At 34.6% G+C, this 16,160-nt stretch overlaps 2 protein-coding genes across 2 annotated transcripts in view; one reads left to right on the plus strand and one right to left on the minus strand.

The window, feature by feature from the left end:
• The window catches only part of LOC128985580 (ATP-binding cassette subfamily G member 4-like), an 85,949-nt gene that overhangs the window by 9,857 nt on the left and 59,932 nt on the right, over positions 1-16,160 (minus strand). The window lies entirely within an intron of this gene.
• On the plus strand, positions 3,950-4,932 carry LOC128985582 (uncharacterized). Its single transcript, XM_054405196.1, has 2 exons — positions 3,950-4,020; positions 4,553-4,932. Exons 1-2 carry the CDS (start codon positions 4,006-4,008, stop codon positions 4,862-4,864), a joined length of 327 nt encoding a protein of 108 aa, XP_054261171.1. The 5' UTR covers positions 3,950-4,005; the 3' UTR covers positions 4,865-4,932.

Below are 16,160 nucleotides of genomic sequence, written 5' to 3' on the forward strand. Positions count from 1 at the left end.
TGATTTAAAAATTGTATATTTTAAGATATAAATACATATTTTATTTATTGTTATTAAATTTTATGCAAATATGCTATTTTTTGTTGTGTTTGTACAAAGAAATATCTTGGCTGAGGGTTTAAAAACTTTAAATTATAAATGTTTGAGAGCTTGATTCCAATTTTTTTAAATTTGCTTTCTAATAATATTTCTCGTAAATGTTCCCACAATAACATCGGAGAGTAGGCCTAAGCATATTGTAGCCTTAACGTATCAAATTAAATAAACTCTCATAAAATAAAATACTCTTGGTTTATTTGAAATACTGACAAATGTTAAGTATATTGCCGATTCATTACAAGATCATTGTTATACTTTTAAAATCCCGCTTGATCCCAAAAGCATTCAAACTTTAATCACTGTTAAAACACACTGTGTGGTAAGACAAATTTCAACTAAAGCTTTATCTCTAACTGTTTTTAAGCAAAACACAAATTAATCAATTTTTAGTAAAAGAATAACTGTAAAATTTTGATAAAATTAGCCCTAAATTATAAAGTTGATGCATTCTCTGAAGAGTGCCTGCAATCAAGGCAACGCTGGCATTTGTTCGTCTGTTGTGAAGTTAGTTTCGACTAAACGCCGGGCACTAATCCCACAAAAAATTCTTGTCCACATGATTGTAACAAGTCATTTGTGATTGTACGTTTTCATTACGATCAAAAATGCATTTAAATCTTTTGAAATTCTATCTAATGTCTCTTAAGTAGGAAAAAAAGAAAAATAATAATAATAAAACTAAATCCGCTAAAATTAATTTCAACAAAGTAATTATATGTTCTTTATCAAAGATTTCTCAGCAAGATATGAAATTTAATTGTGATATTAAGTATTGTAATGTTCAGTTTTGGATTTTTTTTATTCGTAAACAGCATGGCTGTTGCAATATTGTTTTATCAATTTGGAAGAATACACTATTTGTTTCAATTTTTTTCAGACTATTTTCTGCATATCCTTATCAGCCCCAACTTTAGCGCACAAAGACAAGATGCCAGACATTAGCAAACTGCTTGACGATAAAACCTTCGACATCGCTCAAAAACTGCTAGACCACATCAAAGACTCGAAACAAGACAAGAAGTACTCCAAGTATGAATCCAAACCAGCAAAATTCGAGGTGAACTTCGAAGTGTCTTCCAAAAGCAATTTCAATGACGTATATGAAGATTATGATGACGATGAACAAGAAGATCATCATGAGGATCACGAGGAATATCGTGATGACTTCCATGACGATGACGATGACCACGATCATCGTCCAAGTCACCAATGTAAACCTCCTCCTAGAAATCGCAAACCCAGCGGAAGACCTAATCGGCAAAGCTGCCAAAGGCATAGCTCCAGCTGTCACCCACAGGGGAGATCGCGCTCGAACTGTCACAGAGGTCACAGAGGTCACAGTGGTCACAGGGGTCATGGGGGTCACAGAGGTCGTGGCAACAGGAAGGGGTGTGGTGGAAGGGGAAAGGGAGGAGGCTACAGAGGGAAGAGAGAAGTGAAAGATGATAAAAGTTATTCCTCAGATATTATACTTAATGCTTTAAACAAATCCTCAACTTGTAAAGGGACCTATGGGAATAAATAATGGTTATATTAAACAATTTTAGTCATCCTCTGAGCTATTATTTTTCCTTCTACAAATTTAATAAATGACAGTAGTTTTATATGAGTAAGACCATTAGTGTAGGAGTTATACATGTCACGATAAATACACTTCAATGAAGTGGTAGTAGTATAAATCCTATTGTTGATTGTTTAGCCCGTTTTAGAACAAATTGTTCGGTACTATAAACGAATATTGACGAGCCAATTACAATTAACTTAAATGTCTCGAGTGGGTGAATATGATTATTTATGTGAATACAAACCCAAATAACGAGTCATTATGATTGCTAGGTATGTTAACTCTTTTTATGAGGACAATATACGTGAGATAGAAGAACTGTGTGTACTTAGCAGTCTATACAAAGAACCATTTATGCTAGTTCACAGTTCACTTCAATTAATTCTTACGAGTCCTAAGTCATTTAAGCTGTTCCTAGAATATTCATGCAATAAGTTAAATTGCTTAAAATATCTAAATATCTTATGGATTATCTTTTTATGGAATAGCTATAATAATGTTGTTGGAGATTTTATGCACAATTATCTTCGGTAGACGTTTAAATTTCCCTTAAAGAGGTATTAGTAAAGGGTGGGGCAATGAAAGCGCCCCAATTTATAAACAGTACAAACTCAATAATATTCACCCTATGTATATAAATAGCACACCAAAACACAGCTTATCTTTTGCCATTTTAACTTAACAAAGTCAGCATTTTTCCATTTCTGAGAACAAAGTCCTACAAGTGACTTCATTGTCCTACTTGACATTCCTTTTTAGCCACTTGAAACTCCATCAAATACTCCTCCAGCACTTCTTCAGGAATCACATTAGTTTTTGGACTATCCTTAGCTTCGGTTCAAGCAAATCTGTGGGGTGACTTTGAAAAACCTATAACGTCAAGTAGCTTATTAGAACAACCCCCCCCCCCTCCCAAAAAAATAGCCAACGTAAAGCTTCCTGGCAAATCTCTTCGGACTTTGAGTTACTTGGACTCATATTCTTTTAACATTTGCTGGTGTACAAAGATTTTTGCGGCACCCACAGTTTTTTTTTGTTTAAGCGATTATCCTAAATAATTTTACCCAGTTCACCATTGTTTTCCAATCTGGAACAGCGCCATGTTGACCAAGGATGGAATACGGTCCAAACAATCTCTGGGTTTTTGCACAAGAACCACTATTTTATAAATAGGTTTCCACATCAAAATCTCAGTGTTAATAGCCTCAGGCATAATATTTACTAAAATGGCATAGTTTAATTGATGTTTTAAGCACAGCTGATCATTCATTGTTGCAACAATTAACATGTGACAGGTAAAACAAATTGTAGCGTTCTCATTGCCTCACCCTGTATTACTAATATAATAGTACAATTTAGTAGTAAGAGAATGCAGCACCTTTTTTAGTGTTGAATAGCGTATAACTCTGTCTTACTCTGTATTTATAAGAACAACTGAATTCTGTAGACGATCCTTTTGGAATAAACTAAATAAATAAATTCACTTATTGCTTGTCCCGACTTGTCCATTTCGCTGAACCTCCCACCTAATATAAATGATCTAAAGTACAGTCCAATAGGGTCATTCGCCTATTGGGTCTGATGATGATTGGAGTGTCCAACCGAAATCGATCACCACTTACCATCTTTTATGTATATTTACCGTCTTGTAAGTAACAGTATAAACGTAAATATATGTTTTAAGTGTTATAAGACGTTTCTTTTATTTACTTTCCGTAACTATAATTTGTAAGCTACCCAGTGCCCACCATCTATTTGATAATAAATTCTCGCTCAATAAGGCCTGTATGACGACTTTGGGTACGTACATCGACCAAAAAAGTATATCTTAATCCCCGGTTTTATAAGAGTAGGTAGCATGCAGATTCCCTGTAATGATCTGTCCTTTTTACAACTCTTTTGTAATGATACAAGTATGTGCAACTCCTCAGGGTAGGGACAGCTAGGTTTAGCCTTATAACTAAGATACTGTACCAATATTTCTACAACTCGGTTTAGGGTTTTCTTTGATTAACAGAAACTACACAACCCACAGATATTTCTACCGGTATATTTAGTTGGTAACTGTTTCAATTGTTTAATTGAAAACAATTAAGATACATCTTTTAAAACTATATGATTTTTTCTTCCGTTATGTAAAACGATTCGCCTTCAGCAACGTGTTGACATTGATGTCATATTGACACATGTAACTTTGTTGTTTCATAAGTACCAAAGAGTATGCAGAACCACGTAAATCCATGCTTGACTACCGGCAAATGTGAATTTGCTTAAATTTTTGCACCAATTTAAAGGGGTTGAAGAACGATTATGCTACAGTTTCGCAGAGAACACGCTAGGATATGGTTGCTTACAGGGTGAGTTCCAACATTTAGGCTAATCTGGTGTAATAAACCTGCGTCTTGGGGTGCTAGTATTTTTATTATTAAGTACAGTATGTTAGACAGTAAAGTAAGAATTAAAAAAAAAATAGATTAATTCTTTCCTATAATTTCTTTACAATAATTGACTTATTAGTTAAAAATTGTTTGGATCGTTGTAGTAAGTTTTAAAGTTCTAAAAATTTTGCGTAATATTCTAGATACGTAAAAAAAAATACTGTTTAGCTCAAAGTCAATACTCTGTATTATGAGTCATACAAGAAAGATTCTCCTTCACGACCTTTAAAAGATGGGTTGTTTAAATCTAAAACCCCAGAAGTCGTACCTTAAACGTTGATTCAAATGTTATATTTCTAATAACACGTCCAAAGTGTTTGCTTTACCTTTTTATTATATTTTTAAAACTGGTATATGACACTTAAGAGATTTCATTATTCATATTATTTACAAATAATTGGCAACAAATGATTATTTTTAAAATGTTCTTCAACAGAAACATTGTTTCCAGATAATCGTTCTCGTGGTCGCCATAGCTTGGGTCTCGGCTTTCCCAGCTGAAAACCAAGCCCAAGCTCAAGCTCAGGGAGATATCCAAGCTGATTTAGACTTTGCACAACAACTTGCAGAAGCCCTTGGAGAAGAAAACCCCAATCCAGACACCGTTGAAGAATCTCTTGAGGAAATGGAAGATGAAGATGGTCTTGAAGACCAGTTTGATGCAGAGGAGATGGAAGATCAGATAGAAGAACCAACTGTAACACTTAGCAGAGTTACTCGAAGCTGCAAAAAGAAGAAGTCTCACGGAAAGAAGAAATGCTAGAGTTTAAGAATTATGATTGTGTTATGAATTGGTAAACTATATTAAAGATCCAAAAGGTTATTGAGGGATGCTGTTTATATTGATACATACATTTTGTATTCAAACATTAGATTTGTATAGAGTTTAAAACCTTTCTGAAGTGTTCAGGTGTGGAAATGGTATCAGATTCCTGATCCACGTAAAGACATCACTTGGGGAATTGAGCAACCAAGATTTAGAATTTAAGGAGTAAAGATTTACCCTCTCTATCGAAAAGATTTTATATTAAGAAAAAATAAAAGTATGATAGACTTAGCTTTAGCATTAACTATGTAAAAATAACACAACATTGGGATACTTATTACATTTTACAAATTATTAAAACAAGAAGAAAACCTAAAACTGGCCATTGCGGGATATTATATACTAATCAAAGGGTTAGATTGTTTTGTTTCACTTTGCCGAACAATCTTTGGTTAATAAACAGTTTCTAGTAAATGCTGAGTATAAATGGTTTTTGCACATTTCTTCAATACTAAACACTTTAATTATCTTGCCTGTAAGCTAAGCAAGTGGATATATAAAATGAAAACCCAAAACTAACAGTAATAATAACAACAAAATACAATTTTAAAGAAAAACTACTTAAAATGGAATTTGCAGACGAAACTACTCTCATGCTTAATATTTTTTTCTTTCATGCTTCTTGCGCAAAGGGTGATTTCCAAACTAGTCAAGAGTTCTCAATTACAACTGTTCTTTGAGAAACTCAAATAATTACCGAATTTGTAAACAAAAAGATCATAGGTTGTCAAGAAACGTTGATTCATAGATAAGACTGTAGGAAACTGAAACTCCCGCAACAGTGAGAGAGTGAGAGGAACAATACATATGCAAAATACCGCTTGTTTTATGGCTGTTTTCCCTCGCTTTCTGGCAGACAAGACAAGCTGGGTGTGACGTAATAAACTGTCTGCTATGTAACGGGATCAGTGGAAAGATCGGTCAGCTTTAATTCAAGGAACTGTGGGTGCAATATCAGAGATGACGTCATCAGTTGTCTACTACCGATGTAGATGACATGGTAATGTAAAAATGGCTTATTGAGAAAGTGTCATGTCGGCCAAACGGTGGCACTGAGCACAAACCGTTAATGAAAGAAGCATAAAGGATTTTAGCAGCAAATGTTTAAAACCAAATTTATTTAGAAATAAAATTGCTATATATTTGATTTTTTTTTTCGTGCATGCACCGAACAGAGACATAAGCTTAAAATTAATTGTCTCAGTAACTTATTTATTCAACAAAAATAACAAATACAAAATGTGCATTAGTCATGTCAATATCTTTACGGCAAAAAAAAAACAATGGAGTTTCAATCAAACTTTACCTATAATATACTCCTTTAAAACTAACTAAACCCATCAGCGACACAATCATGTACACTGTGGCAACTCTTGGTCAGAAGTAATTTTGTAATTTTGTCTTAATTTAATTTGTCTTAACCTTTGTAATTTGTAATTGGTCAGGAGCCAATTTTTGTATTTTCCTTTTAAAAGTGGTTCTAGTCCGACACCAGCTGAAGGGAGGGAGGAAGTAGATTAAAAAAGTTTAATGCTGTTATAATGGAAGTGTTTCTTAAAATATCGTTGAGTGAGATAGAAATTTAGGATGATAGCTGTTACGTAGTGAATATCAATGTGTAGGTGAAGATTTAGATTGGTGTAGGTTCTTTTCAGTCAATTCACAAGAATGGACAATTTAAAAGGTAGGAGGTTCAACTCATTTTATTACACGAGTTGCAGCTTTCAGTCAAGATCTTAGGTAGTAAAATAACTTTCTAATCATCATAACCTGTACCTCTTATTCAAACTATATATCCCTCCAAGACCAAATAAGTCTGGCCGTCATATTGCATCAGTTGTAGCCAATCCAATTAGTGGTTAAAGAATTCTCAGAACTAAACCTAGGTAGAGAGAGTACGCAACTTTGACGCATTCTAAGAAAGTGAATCGTAGTTGATTGGACGAACTAGACGTAGGTTTTGATCAAGGTTCTTTCCATACGTTTTTCTTTGACTAAACACCGTAGGTTTTTTTTCCTGAAGGGGTGACCCTGAATAGTTAGACATGTTTTCTCGTTTACTAAACATTTTTTTTGTAAACTTATCTTACCAGTTATTTTATAACATACTAACCGCATGTTAGTTTTAAAGTTGCTAGGTTAAAAACGTGTATTTCAAAACTATGTTCATCATGCCAAAAAATATAGGCTAAACCTTCGTTAATATATTAAACAAACAAAAATAGCCGATTCAATTTTAATAAAACGTAATGATGTTTCACAATTTTTTAAATTTTTATTTTACTTGGCGTAAAGTTTAAGCTATTTTTATAATGTCTAGTATTGTAGTCAAAATATTAATACATTTCTGATATCTTGAAATCCTTGGATAAGTGGACATAGCAAAGTATTGGTAGGCCTACATTTTCAATGTCAGATATAAAACCAGTTAGATGTTACAATCACAATATATCAACTATGTTACGCAACAGCTCTTTGTGTAAGATGTAATGTGTTATTCGCTGTCACAGTTAATTGTATTGAAAAAAGTTGACTCAATTTATCACACATATTGTCAGTGAAGCACTCAAATTGAACCCACAGACCTGTCAATATTTTATCTTATCTGTGATTTTACTGGACTCTTATTTTTGCACCACATTCAGTGTATTCCAGTAAATTTGAATGACAAACAAAGTGGAAATAGCTTCCACGAACAGATATGGTTACTGAAACTACAGAACTTGTGTCACTAAGTGAATGTGTTAAACATGTCAACGGTGGTAAACCTATCAGACTTTATATGTACACAGGGTGCATTTACTTCACATAAAACTTAACGACTTTTTATGACAGTCGCGGTAAGTAACAGTTACAAAATAACAGTGCCATTAAAGACCCGGTTGCAAGCGTAAGTATCTAGGCTAAGACTGGTCATTGATCTGTCCTGTCACAAGTCGCCGTTCTCGTAATTATGGAGGGAAAATGATCAACCGCGCCGAAATTAGACCTATTAGTGAAATAACAGTTTCCTGCAACCGAGCGAAAGTTTTTCCTCAATAGTTGGTGTCCTCATCTGATGAACTGTTTCCTACGTGGTTACGGCGATTTTCAGTGATTTTTTCAAGAATACTCGAAATATTAAACGTGTAGTTTTCTTATTTACCTTAGAAATGGTTTTGGTTGGTGTGGGAGACGAAATGAGGAAAAATTACCAGAGGTTGAGTCAAAATCTATTGAGTATTTCACGTTGAGTATCTTCCATACTACAACCCCATTAGCGAAAACACTTACAGAAAAACTGAATTATGGCAATGGATAAGTAATCCCACCAATAGATAAGTAACGTCAATTGTTTTTAACCTGAGTTGACTAAAGGATAAAGTTAGGTTTATAGCAGCTAGCAAATCGGACTTAGATTTGAGAGGGTACATTGGGCATTGGGCTCCTTCCCAAGTCTAGTCTTGTCTAGTTTATGTAAAATTTAATTATACGAATCTTATTCTGTCAAATGAGGTTCATATTCAATTTACCAGGACAATTCAGTCAATATGTTGATAGATTCAGGTTTAGTAAAGCTTCAAAATCATTTGAAGTTTTGCGTGCTAGCTTTGAAACTAGTCAATGGTGCTAAGCTATTTTTAACTACCTCTAAAAGGACAAACAGAAAACCCAGAACGTTACAGTAAAACCATGGATGAAACATTACTTTGACTGGCTTGTGGAAAACACATAAAAATAAGTTATTGGATAATTCGACTCTGTGTTTTTGAATAATGCGATATTCATGTTAAACGTGACTTAATTTACGCTCAATATAATTTGAAATGGGAAACTGTCTATTACTTGTATATGTTCAATGCCAATAGACGATTATATTCCATATTATATATCAATATGGAATATATGGGTTTTTAACCTTCCATATAGCAATATGGAGGTTTTTAAGGGTTTTGACCTCCTTCCCTCTATTATCCGTATGAAATTGTGGACGATATGTACACTCACAAAAGGATGCACAGCAGTTTCTGAACTACAACAACTGATTTAGTACCTTAAGTTAGTCAATTATTTTCCACACAGTGTACGATTGACAGGGTAGGCTAACGATTAGACCGCAGTGGCGTTAGACCGCAGTGGCGTTAGACCGCAGTGGCGTTAGACCGCAGTGGCGGTTAGACCGCAGTGGCGTTCCACCGCTTCCCTGATCAGAGTCCACTCGTGACGTCACGTCATGTGCGGTCAACTGCCCACAGCGCGTGTCGTGCTACTTGTGAAGTCCGGCGACTGTTTATGGCTTCCTCGTCCGTCAAATTACATAACTACGGTGCATTCACACCGTGTGTCAATACCGGGGACGTAGAGAAGTAACCAAAGTCAACCGGTTCGATTGGGAGAAAGGTCAGGAGAGTTTTAGTGGAAACAGAGTCATAATTTTTTTGGGATTTCAATAAATGTTCGTGGTTGAAACAACTGGCTTTCAGTTACAAAACTACACGAGGAGTTTTACTCCGTTCTATACTCTGCTGCAAATCAGTACAGAAAGTGAATATGTGCATAGTTTAGATACCTTATCAGACTGGCGTTGTCTTTTGAATACAATACCGGAGGTTTTTGGTTATTGCATTTAATAGTTCCAATAAAATTGTTCATATCAATATCAAGACTTTAGATATTCAGCTCTATTATTACACACTTATATTTCACTCATAGTTAACTTAAAATAGATACTCAAACCTGTATATCTGTCAGAAAATGGATATATAATACCATTCAAACCTTTTAAAACATTCGTCATAGTAGTTTACGCAACAATGCATAAAGATAGTGTTAACGACACTAGTAGACAATTTAAGGTACGAGCCTTGGCAAGCGCCTTAAAAACTTCTACGAGTGTCGTTAACACTATTCACGCGATGAATAACACACTACTTTACCTACGACAGTGTTTTAATTACTAAAAATCACTACTTATAACATTTAAGAGGGGTTATGTTTTCGTTTAACCTCTCATTGCCCTTGACAGTGATGCAACGAAACATTGTACCAAACACTAATTGGACCAGTCAACAATTAAATTGGCATGAACAGCTGATTAGTTGAAGTTCGAATCATTACAATTTTACTTCTTCTCTCTCAATCCTTGAGACTCATTGGTCCGTTACCCGTGATGTTATGAGTAAAACTGTACTTTTATGAAAGTAATCAATAATGCTGTTATGTGAAACTTTTCAATTCTTAGAACTGAACTGAAACGGCTACTTTAATAAAACGGCTGTAGATCAAGATATTAGCAGTTTTAACCCTCCTATTAGCCCATGTTAGCAGCATGTAGCAACAGTCCGTGACTATGTTTACATTGGTTTTATTTTATTAACATATATCAAAATATTTACACTTTCACAAAATGATTGAGACAGGGAATTGTGATTGAGACAGTTAATTGACTATGGGGGTAATTTATATTGACTTTTACTGTAGGAAAATAAGATTCTATAACCAATAGCTGTACAATTTCAAATACTACGACCACTAACTAAAATCAATAGGTAAATTCACTTCGAATATCAAGAATTTTTTTGAAATTTATGATCATTTTTAGGATCAATTTTTCTAGCATCGTTTTGGTACTTTCCTCAAATTTTTCTTCCCCAACGCAAATACACGGGTAACTCGAATACCTTAGAAGCTAAAAGAAACAATGCGAATATAAATAATAACAGCTTACGAAGAAATTTAAATATAATTTTGGAAATAATATCTACCAGATGTTCCCCTCAAGCTACGTCGACAGTATAAAGCACCTGCTGACATTAATTTCCCCGCGAGGTTTTCGGCGTAGACTAGATTTCTCAAAAGTGGTTTAAAATTAAGCAATCATCTCGATTGAGGTTTCATAAAAGGAAAAGCAATAAATCGTGGCCGAATATCTGTAGGCAATGTGATTAGCGTTGTGTATGATGCCTATTGCGTCATGGGAATAGGACTACTGGACTGGGCTCTTGCGGTTGGCTGGGACGACATTGAAAAATAATAGAAAAATGGGAATTATGCAAGTGTTTGTTGTTTGGACATAGCCTGATCGTATTTCTCAATAGATGAAATAAACATGAGGGCATGAGGGTGATGAGGGCGTGTAACTGTTAGCTTAGACTCTTTTTCGCCTCGAATGGGATAAGTTAAAGTTAATGGAAACTAATGTTTCCATTAACTATAAACATTGACTGTAGGTATATACAGTATAGTCAATGCTATAAAGCATTTTGAATCAAAGGCATTATGAATTCGCTGTTGCACTACTCATTGAGGGTTTGAGGTTATGTTATGTAAGGTGGTTACTGTGTTGGTTGTTAGTTTTTGTTATTTTTTAGCGAATTTCCCATATAGGGAATAAGCTATTACCGTAGTACTCATGGTAAGACCTGGGACGCGGGACCGATTTTTTTTTCATTTTGAGGTCCCTAGAGGTCAAAAACACCATCCGATCAAATTCATACATATATATATATATATGTGTGTGTGTCCATTAGCACGATAACTCGAGCAAAAATGATCCGATTTTGATGAAATTTGGTACAAACGTGTAAACCTACGTTTATTCGAACGAGTTCACGATCCAGCATAATCGGACCATGGGAAAAAGGGTTTATGGGGTAAAAATGTGGTTTTCCTATTTTTTACCCTAAAAACAAAAATTTTGTAATTTCTTTCTAAACCATTTTGTTGAGCTTAAAAAAAGAAATAATTTAGTATATTGAAGCGCTGTTGTATGCCTAACGGTCATGGAGAAAATTCAAAAATAGTTTAATTTAAAATTCCCATGTTATTCTTATGGAGAAAATAAACATTTTTGTAGTTTTTCTTGTTTATGGATATATATTGATAAAATTTGGCAAATTTATTTATTTCATCCCATACTATTCACGTATGGTCAAAAAACACTTTTTACCTTCCCCGTAGCAGCAAACCTAAGCACTTTTTTAAATCTAATGTTATTTAAATAGGGAATAAATATGTCTTATTTATGGAAATATTTGAGTAAAAATGTAATCAGACAAGTTGAAATTCGCTTAGTCTGCAGGTTTGCTGCGGCGGGGGTATTTAATAAGTTGTTGATCTCTGGATCAGCTGTCAATGATTCAATTAAATATAATATAGTTGTACTGGTTGGTCACTCTGAGAGTGAGCTACACTACAAATTTGATTTTTACTTCTCACAATAGTTTTAACAATTTAACGTACAAAATTTGTTTCACGTCAAGGGCAGCGGAAAAGTTAACTTCGGTGTCTATAATCAATGCTATTTACATGTACACACTGATAAACAGTACAACCTTTACAATGACACAGCTGATCGCAGCCAAATATCAGCTGATGGCTTTGACCTTGCCCGTGTGTTCAGGTTTTTGTAGAAACACGACCAGGAAATGTAAACCAGACGCACGATTAAGGTCGGACACCGGATTTAAGTTTTTAGCATCCCAGTTTTACCTTGGTAATATCGTTCTTAAGACTGTACTGGATACAAAACTATAGTTCCCTTGGACTAGTAGACCTTACTGATGCAAATCTTTAACTTGTTCACTGTTCTATTCCACAACAGGCTTATTTTAATCTTTTTAACCTTCCTATCACTGCCAGTAAGAGAAAAGTTGGACTATTAAGCAAAACAATTTGAAACTTACTCCAGGATTAACCCAAGTACAACCAAGGGAGTCTAAACAAAAATCAATAATAAACCAGTCCCCAAGTCTATGCAATTTTTTGATTGAAAATATAACCAATTAACCATTTATTTATGGATACCAATATCATCAATATATAGTACCATAATAATACAAAATTAATTACACCTAATCTTGTGCTTTAACCTTGAACTTCTGAAGATAGTCTAGGTCTAGACTATAAGTTCTAAAGATAGATGTATGTCACGTTAATAGCGTGTAAACCAGATAAGAGCTGAAGAGATGAGAGGTTTCGGTTTATGTGATTTTCCGGGCACAAATCTGTCGTAAAGATAGAAAATGAATCCTGTCAACACAGACAGGCCTAATCATGATCATTAAATCCCCCGGGCTACGTCTCGCTTACGTCCAAAGTTCTGAGGTGGAGATTTCGAAGTAAATATTGATATATCTCCTAGACAACAAAATAAATAAACGGTATCAGCAATCTGACACATAACGTTTCCCATTAGGTTGTCAACAATCTTTATCATGGGTAAGGTGGGAGTAACTATATGCTATTTTAGGGAAAATCACCTAAAGTCGCAATAGCTTTTGATCCGTAATTTTTACAGCAATTGGGAGTTGCACTATTTTGTTTGAAATTATAAGGACCATAACAGACTAATTTTAATCAGAACCGGATTTTTTAAATCCGATATTGTGTTTTTATGGGTTTTATGGGAAAATAACACAAATTACAATAACTTTTGAACCCCATTTTTTACAGCAAAGGTAGTTGTACAAGTCTGTTTTAAATTAAAATGACTGTAACATCAAATTTCTATCAAAATCGTTGGGGCCATTTGTGAGAAAACTAGTCTTTCCGTTTTTTAAAGGTAAAATTATCAGTAAAAATCTAAATAAAAAACCATGAGATATCATGAATTAGTAACTACATACCTAATTTCATGGAAATCGGACTACATGAATGGTCATTAGCTCTGCACGTCCACACATACAGACAAACACATACACGGACAGGCATCACTTCGAAAACCTCTTTTTGGGATCAGGGGCCCAAAACGGGTCCACTCGAAGCTCAAACTTGAGAATTATGACGATAACAATACTTTCTTCATATACTATGTATATGAGGAGAAAGTAAAACCACAAAGTGGACATTTACAATATTTAATTTTTTACCATTTCGTTTTTCTAGTTATTAATTTTTTAACCAGCAACGCAGCTGATCGAATTAATTTAAACAAGACCTTCTGTATCCAATAGTCAATCTTCGGTTGTTTTGATAATCCATGGCGGGTGTTCAACTGATTCCTTCAGTATGGACGTTTTATCTTCGATATAAAGATGCAAAGTGTTTAATTTCTTTGCAAAACAGGTGAATATTAAAAGTACAGTCTTGACCAATCTTGCTTGGTTTATCAACATACTAGTGGTCGTCCAGTGGTCGAAAACTCGACCCAAAAAAAGCAATGTTCTTGTATTGACTATTGGATACTGAAGTAGACATCCTATCTATATGGACCAGCTGTCGCAATTTTTGTAAACACATAGTTGTGTGAGCCAGTCACCAAATTCTACCTTATTTTTTGTTGCTGACAAAGTTGATGGGTCATAACAGTTGCTATAGCTCATAATAAGTCAATCCATAGTTTGACTTGGTAAAAAAACATCGTGTATTCGACAGAAATTAGTATTTAGATCAGCGCAATCTGTTGGTGGCTGACATCAACTACGACGAATTTAATTTAAAACACTGGTGACAACTTTTAACATGGGGATGGAATGTAAAGGTACAGGCTTCTCTACTTTCACCCAACACTAAATAAAACATGTGATTGTAGTTTCTTCCATTTCTTTTGATTTTCTGTTTATATTTTGTTGTTATTTTGTCACCAACATTGCAACCCATAAAGCCCATGTTAGTTTTTTTTTAATTTCAAATCCATTTTTTGTGCTTATATTTGAGCCTATTTTAATTTTTAAAGGGATTCTGCACTTCTACAGGAAAATATCTTTCTAACGGTATGCGTAGATTTTCCCTACAATGCACACATACTGAGGAAAAAGGTTTTAAAGAAACATGCTTGCCTATTAATATATAGATAGATAGATGGTTTGATCGATTGCAGTTAGTCTTAAGAAAGCAGTATCGTTTTGAAAATCCTAAACCTGTTGCCAAGAAAACCCACTATAATATAGCTCAGTTGCATATTCGTCTAACTTCTAACCGAATTAAATTACCAAATTGATGCGATCACGTAACTTCTTCATACATCGTGATCAGAATTGCTGAGGCTATTTTAATGAGACTGATATCATCTTGACTTCCCGACTCTTTTTGCAAGTCGCTGTCCTGTGTGGATCTCCAGATCATAAATTTCACTTTCTCTGTAGAATTAACACAGTCTTCCTGCAAGGAAGTAATGCATGTAGTTGCATACATATCTAAAACAGTAAAATAGATTATAAAAGTCACTGATAATAATAGGCCTACACGTCTAAACTTAAGACAATAATTTAAACAACGGTTATTGGTTATGATTTTGTAGTTTGATTTTCATAAGCGAAAATAATAATGACAATACATATTTGGTTGTGAGGTACCAAATTTTAAGGGGGGTAAAAAAACGTATTGATGGTCAACAAACGCCATAACTTACCCGATTTTTACCCACAACATCCTACTCCTAGGCCTATGTGTTGGCCATAGCTTGGGCTATGGGCCAAATAACGTAGGCCTACTTTTAATAACAGTGAAGTACACAAACACACCCACAACGATATATTTATTCATAATAGCACTCCGTTTCACATAATAAAGTTAAAACGACCGATTTTACGAATATTTAACGACGATACAACATCACTTAACCTCAAAAGGGTGTTTGTTGACCAACGACAGACGACAACTAGACCGGCTCAACAGGTGAATTTCCGATCAGCTGTTGGCTAGTTCTCGAACTCACCACCAGAGCGATTAAGCCTCGACCGAGGAAATCATGATTTGAGCCGGACAAGATTATTCGCTGTTTGACCACCGACTAGCTCGCACGAGTTACGAATACAACGAAACGACACTACGATATTTATTACGAAGGTTAGCTACCATATTAGTTAGGCCCATTTTTACGTTTTACGTTCTTTCTGTTTTATCTTACGCATACTTAACTTATTATACCTTTTCGTTTTCTTAATATTCCGTTTCGAATTATTAAATTTAATATCTTAACTTGAGTCTTGACCCGCCAGTTCCTGCCTGCCAGTGACTAGCGGTGGCTATCGTTTATTTAATTTTAATTAATTAGTTTCGAAATTACGATTTCTCCGTTCGCTTAACAAATAATTATCACGTCCAAATTATATCTCGTTTTCACCGTTTTAATACCCCGAGACTTGTCGTCTAAGTTCTAAACCCCGTCTCTGGCGGGTGAAAGAATCAAGTCTTGGGAGCAGGCTGATTTGAACAGTCAGCTACGTAAATTAATATTAAATCTATTTTAAACAACATCACGATAAATTCTCCGTCCAATTATATTAATTAGGCCCCGACGACTCTGTAGGAA

Source organism: Macrosteles quadrilineatus, unplaced genomic scaffold (genome assembly GCF_028750875.1).
Source record: "Macrosteles quadrilineatus isolate MER2022 unplaced genomic scaffold, UCM_ALF_1.0 Scaffold_2__2_contigs__length_208266976, whole genome shotgun sequence".
In the NCBI taxonomy this organism is placed as follows: Eukaryota; Metazoa; Arthropoda; class Insecta; order Hemiptera; family Cicadellidae; genus Macrosteles; species Macrosteles quadrilineatus.